The 6,915-nt window shown below is 37.6% G+C and overlaps 1 protein-coding gene across 1 annotated transcript; it reads left to right on the forward strand.

The window, feature by feature from the left end:
* The first annotated feature begins 735 nt into the window (after positions 1 to 735).
* Positions 736 to 6,626, forward strand: LOC114426651 (interferon-induced protein 44-like). The gene is made up of 9 exons (XM_028394189.1): positions 736 to 745; positions 879 to 930; positions 1,604 to 1,633; positions 1,740 to 1,773; positions 2,240 to 2,441; positions 2,960 to 3,112; positions 3,189 to 3,357; positions 3,612 to 3,712; positions 6,460 to 6,626. Exons 2-9 carry the CDS (start codon positions 912 to 914, stop codon positions 6,619 to 6,621), a joined length of 870 nt encoding a protein of 289 aa, XP_028249990.1. The 5' UTR covers positions 736 to 745; positions 879 to 911; the 3' UTR covers positions 6,622 to 6,626.
* Positions 6,627 to 6,915: the final 289 nt, after the last annotated feature.

Genomic DNA, 6,915 nt, shown 5'->3' on the forward strand with positions numbered 1-6,915 from the left:
GAAACCACTCAATCAAATGCTGCATCCTCTACATTAAGACGTTAGAAGCAAGGCGCCTGGACTTGTAAAGTTTTCTTGAAGTGTAAAGTGTTCTGTTTGGTGGTGGTGGTGGTGGTGGTGGGGGGGGGTTCACAGCAAGAACAATGGGCTGTCTAGTCTCATAGTCGTTAGCCATTAGTCATTAGACACACCAGACACAGTCAGTCAGACCAACAGGTAAGTATGAAGTAATTAGAACCATTGTTTTCTGAGTTTTACCCAGACCCACCCACTGAGGTCCTCCACCTCATATAAACCATGTTTCCCCACCAAACAGTTAGAAGGGATGAAGCTGCTGGAAGAGCAGTGAAACGTCTTCAAGAAAACTGTACAGCTCCTCTCTATGAATATGACCTGGATGACTGAGAGTCTTCATCAACATCATCTCCATTATGAAACACATCATCTAATGGTGACGATGCATTAGTCATTTGAAATGTGTCTTTTTACGTGCCATTTACTTTAACTCTGTTTTCTTCTACTATTATGAACCAGCAACGTGTTGTTTAAGGCCTTTGTGTGACACCTTTAGTATTCTTGGATAAAGATCCCTCCGTTCTTCACCTCCCACCAGGATTTCTTGTAAACCACATGACTTATCCTAGATCCAAAAATAATGAATAGAAACTGGAAGTGGAAGAGTGCTCTATAAAAGGGTTCCTAGCTGCAGCATCCCTCAGTCATTTTTCACATCAGCATCATCAAGGTAAGACTTCTTCTCTAACATATTTATATTTATTCAGCTCAACATTTCTGAGAATACGTGTATTTTCATTGATATCTACCAGTTCTGATGTGAGTTACCTGCAGTAACTAACTTCATAATGGTTTTATTTCAGGGACTTCACTGCAATTTCTATTCTTTTCCAGCCATGGATGGTTCAGAATCTAGTAAGTTACATGAAACCACATGCACAGCATTTAGCTGCTTTTAATCTCTATTAGATGATGCAGCAATTCATTAGCCTTTTGAAATTTGACTGTTTACATGTAATTTATTATTATTTTACTTGATTTTACTTGATTGATTCTGTGTGCTATGTTCCTTCTTTTCTGCTGCATATTATTTTATTTTATATGACAGAAGAGGATTAGGGCCACGGGCAAAAAAAGGTTGCTTTTTCTGTGATTACAGTCAGAATTCTAACTTTTTTCTCAGAATTCTGACTCAAGCAGCCATGTTATTGCAAAACAATGAAAACAATCCTGCACAAACACTTGTGCGTTCCATTTGGGAGACCCAGAGGGGAACTGTCCCCCGTGAGAAAGAGAAAGGGGAGGGCCCCTTTCTCTTTCTCACACAGCTTCTGTGCAAGGCACTTGCTCAGTAAGCAGCCACTTTGCTTGTGCCACCTCCCATGTGTCATGAAAAAAATGCTGCCCCGGTCGGCTGCTTGGTTTGCCTGTGCCTGACTGCTACTGTATATTATTTATGTAATTTATTTAGATTTCGTTTTTTCTTTTGTTTTAAAACATAATCCTGAATGATTTATTTTAACTGTACAATGAATTACTTTTTGTTTGACAATGTATTGCATTTGTCTGCATTTGTCTTCTTCTATAGAACCTGCAACCCCACCACCTTCTCCACCCAGTAAGTTAGAACATGATTTCTGTTATAATATTAATTCATGACCTAATATTATTTTATTTTTCTTCAGGAAATTAAATGCTTTAAATCTTCATTTTTGTCATACCAGCTCTTAGGACTCCGTGGAGACAGGTATCATGGGGGTGAGTAAATTACTTCATTTGTAGACACATTACTTAATCAATATATGGTTATAAGTTGCATACAGACAGAGTGATAAGACGACCTGCTGAAGATGACCTGAAAGCTGCAGACATTCTGTCAAAGCATTTTTAACTTTGTATGGAGTTAATGTATTGATTTATTGGTGTTTTTTGTATTATTATAAAAAAACAAATGTAAAAACACATGAATAAAAATATTACGCACATCAGTACAATTTTAAATAAATGCAGAACTTAATTTACATGTAAACTAATCTCATATTTTATATTGACCATTGCCCACATTATTATACATTTACTGGCACATTCTTTCATTTAGTCACTCCTTTATTATTGATATTGACAGTTTGATCGTTGAGATGACATGTAGACCAGGCATGCCTTTTCCCTACATACAGTAACTTTGTGAAAATGTCTGTCTCTAATCTTTGACACATTTTTACAGAAACAATGCGAGTGATCTGGATTATGTGAAGAATTATAAACCTGAAAATGAGGCCGTCAGACACATCAGAGTTCTCCTCCATGGTCAAGTTGGTGCTGGAAAGTCCACCTTCATCAATTCCGTCAGCAGTGTCGTTCGAAGGAAACGTGTTCTTCCAGCTTTGGCCAGATCAGACAACTCTGAAATCAGTTTTACTGAAAAGGTGTGTTGTGGGCAGCAGGTGCACAGTGGTATAGCAGGGTTTTCCTGTAGCCGGAAGGTTGGTGGTTCGATCCCAACTCCTCCCTCACTGTTGTGTGTCTTTGGGCAATACACTTTACCTGCATAGCCTCCAGTGTACTCACTGGTGTATGGTGCTCTTTGGAGCAATTTCCCCATTGTGGGACTAATAAAGGTTTCAATTATTATTATTATTATTATTATTAATTAAACTTGTGTCTATCCACTTATGTGTTGGCACATATTCAGTGTTGCATGTGCACTACACTCACACCAAGCTGATAAAGATCTTTGAAAGCTAGAAAGCAGCAGACTTTTGATGAAGCCGAAGGGCAAATATGAGCATTAAAGCAATACCAAAATATTTGCACATGCAAAAAGTGAACCTCTAAATATACTTAAAACACACCTATAACTGTCAGAGCTTGTCACAGGAGGCTGATTGGTCTAGAATTTTTTTACAGAAGGTGCACCACAATCATTTGTGTGTGTTTGTTTCAGTTTAAAACTCATACCATCCAGAAAGAAGACAGAGGGAACTTTTATCCTTTTGTCTTTAATGATGTCATGGGTCTGGAGGAAGGAACAGGAAGAGGAGTCCATGTCAAGGACATCAAACTGGCCTTGGAGGGACATGTAAAGGAGGGTTACAAGGTACAGATGTCACACCTAAGGCATGCGTAAAACTCAGACATGCAATAGTTGTAATTTAAATCTTTTCATTCTGCAGTTCAATCCTGTATCTCCACTGACACCTAGTGACCATGGCTACGTCTCTCAACCCTCTCCCGATGACGGAGTCCATGTTCTGGTCTGTCTCTACTCGGCTAATGCAGGAGACATGAGAGGTGGAGTTTTACAGAAGATGAGGGAGATTAGAGAGGCAGCCAGTGCTTTGGGTAAAACCAGATTAATAAAGCACTAATGATAGTTTCATCATGATCATTTCATAATATTCACATATTTATCACTCAGGGGTCAGTAATTAGACCCCGTTCACACTGGGGGAATCAATCCGGATATATCCTGATAGACCTCGATCCATGGATCTAGCCGGATTGGCTTACATCTCTAGCTGGATTGACTTTCTCCAGTGTGAACTGGGCCTAAGTCAATGCAGGGACAATATCTGAGTCAATCTGTGTATCTACAGGTATTCCACAGATCGCTGTCCTCACAAAAATTGACCAGGCCTGTGGGCAAGTTGAAAAAGATCTGAAAAACACATTCAAGAGCAAATATGTGAAGACAAAGGTGAGTTTCAGCTGAACATTTGAACAACTGAACACAATTTAAACTGAAACCTTCATTATTTCAAACTTAGATTGAGGATTTCAGCAGAAAAGTGGGAATTCCCCTCGACTGCATCTTTCCTATGAAGAACTACTGTACAGAAACCCTGCTGGATGATGATGTTGACACTCTGATCCTGAATGCACTGAGAGTGTGATGCCTTTAGGTTAAAGGCATTAGTTTATGGTGGAATTAAGTTGCATAAATAAGGTTTAAATAACTTAGCAGTTAATTAATAGAAGTAAATTCATGTTAAAATTGTTTAAAATATTTTTATGGGTTGAAATTTGATCAGAGTGAGACATCTTTTGTACAAACCCTCTTTGTTGATTTTGTGTGTTTGGAAACACGAACGAGTGAGCGCTCTTACCTGGCACATATCTTTGTTGTACTTTCTCCGGCAATGTTGTGAGCAACAAGTCAGTAAAATAAGGGAGAAAACGACTCATGCAAACGCTGAATGTGGCTAAAAGCGCATGTGCCTTGGGAAACATTCGTCTTTTTACAAAAACAAAAAATAACATTGTTCATCAAAGATCTTCAGTAAAACCAAGAAAAGCAAGCCTTGTCTGGGGACCTTTGTTCAGTTTGTTCGGTGGCTGTCTAGCTCTATATAGTTACGTGGTGTGAGGACAGCACAGAGAGCTATCATTGACTTTGGAGAGGACTTTGCGAACCCTCTGCGAACCTACAGAACCTCCTGCAGGGTTGCATGACAAACAGCATAATAACCACATGTAAAACAATAGCAGGCTGATTTTACTTATGCATCTAGTAGTGTCGAAGCAGAGACGTTTAACATGCACACATATAATTTTTTTTTTTTAAATCTGAATAAATAAACTAGCTTTTAGCTTTGCAAATGACCAAAAATAAGAACCTTCTCACACTGTTTGTTGAATTAGACTGTGTCAGGTTTTTGGCTGAGTGTTTTGTGTTTTATCTTTCTGATATCTTTGAATTAAAGCAACTTCTGATTCGGATACCAAATAACTAAATGTGTCAATCATTCATCAGCGTGTAATATTTACCATCTTACAGATGTGTGCCCCAAAACTAAAATTCCAATCACAACATTTTAATGTGGAAGTGCGACTATCTTTTTAAATATTAAAGTATATACTGCAGTCTTTAAATAATTGGGATACATTTTTTATCAGTTTCCCTCAGGGATTAAACTCTTTTATTTTAATAAAAGACAATCGACTAAGAAGCGGCTCACTCTGCAGTCAAACAAATAATCAATGCCATCAGGATGATTGATCATATTTCTATCTCACATTCTCTGTCAACCTCAGTCCCAGCTGGACCCATCAAGAAGGCCGTCTGAAGGGGTTAATTCTTGAAATATTGAGCCCCTCAACCGCCATCTATAAACAATGATTAGAATGAAACAATGAAACAATGAGCCATCTGATCTGAGGCTTTGTGTTATGTTTGCTTTTTCAACTGCTTCAAACAGGAAGTAACCATATTTTGATTATTTTTAGTAAAACAAAGGAGCTGATGGACGAGGAACACATATATAGTTGCGGATGGGCGATAAACTATGAACATTTTTATGTTAAGTGCACAATTTCATATTATGTTCCTTTACGGTTTTGATGTCTTCAGTATGAATCTATAATAAAAAAAGAAAACACATTGGCTGGGAGGGGTGAGCTAACAGTTGGCTGGTGCTGTAATATAGACTAAACTGTGCAACAAAACTTGATGCACTGCTGGAAGGTTTCTTACCAACACATGCATACACATACGTATGTGGCCCATACACACAGTAATATAAGCATTTTCTGCACACCTTTTTAGTCACTGTGCCCTCAAAAGTTTGTTTGAAACACATTGTGTTGTTAGTTTCCCACTAAATTAAACTTTTTACATGACATGTTTCAGGACTAATAGAATGTTATAAATCAAACTGTCTCAAACCATTATTATGCAATGTGACACACATTAACACACAATTATAAGTATCAAGTTATACATTTTTATCTTATGCATTAGTACATATGTCTGTACTGAAGTACACATTTTATACTTGATAATAAGTAAGATGAGCCATTTAAATGTTTTCTGTGTTTCAGCAGAAAAAGAACAACAGCCACCAGCAGGTGTGACTAGTTACTGTAATTCTGTAACTTCTTTTTTATGTTTTCATCTGATTAGGATTTGATTTAAAAATTGTTTCATGGTCACCTCTGATTAATGACAAAACAACAACATGTTACAGATGAAATATTGTGAACTTAAAATCATAAGCTGGAACATACCATTATAAAGTTCTTCTGGGACATCCTTCTTCTGTTTCTCCAACTTAGAACGAAACCAGAAAGTTAAACTAACAGTTCTTTTTTACATTTCTTCATAGTAACACTGTGACCTACATCAGCTAAGATGTGTGTGTAGAAATTGATTATTATTGACAACATGTAAAGTGATTGAAACAGCACTATGTGTGAGTATATACATGAAAGTGTGTTTACCTCTGGAGGAAGCTACGCCTCTCAACCCTCTCCCGATGAGAGAGTCCATGTTCTTTGCCCCCAAGTTCATTTCCTCACAAAAATTGATCAGACCTGTGGGGAAGTTGAAAAAAATCTGAAGAACACATTCAAGAGCAAATATCTGAAGACAAAGGTGAGTTTCAGCTGAACATTTTGAACAATTGAACACAACTTAAACTGAAACCTTCATTATTTCAAACTTAGATTGAGGATTTCAGCAGAAAAGTGGGAATTCCCCTCAACTGCATCTTTCCTGTGAAGAACTACTGTACAGAAACCCTGCTGGATGATGATGTCGACACTCTGATCCTGAGTGCACTGAGAGCTATCATTGACTTTGGAGAGGACTTTGCAAACACACTGTAAACCTTCAGAACCTGCTGCAGGGCTACATGACAAACAGTATCATAACCACATGTAAAACAATAGCAGGTTGATTTTACTTATGCATCTAGTAGTGACTGAGTTCATCGAAGCAGAGACGTTTAACATACACACATATGTACATTTTTTTTTTAAAAAATCTGAATAAATAGGCTAGCTTTTAGCTTTGCAAATGACCAAAAATAAGAAACTTCTCAAACTGTTTGTTTTTTAGAATTGGACTGTGTCAGGTTTTTGGCTGAGTGTTTTGTGTTTTATCTTTCTGCCTTTTGCCTC

The sequence above is a fragment of the Parambassis ranga genome, chromosome 21 (assembly GCF_900634625.1).
Source record: "Parambassis ranga chromosome 21, fParRan2.1, whole genome shotgun sequence".
In the NCBI taxonomy this organism is placed as follows: Eukaryota; Metazoa; Chordata; class Actinopteri; family Ambassidae; genus Parambassis; species Parambassis ranga.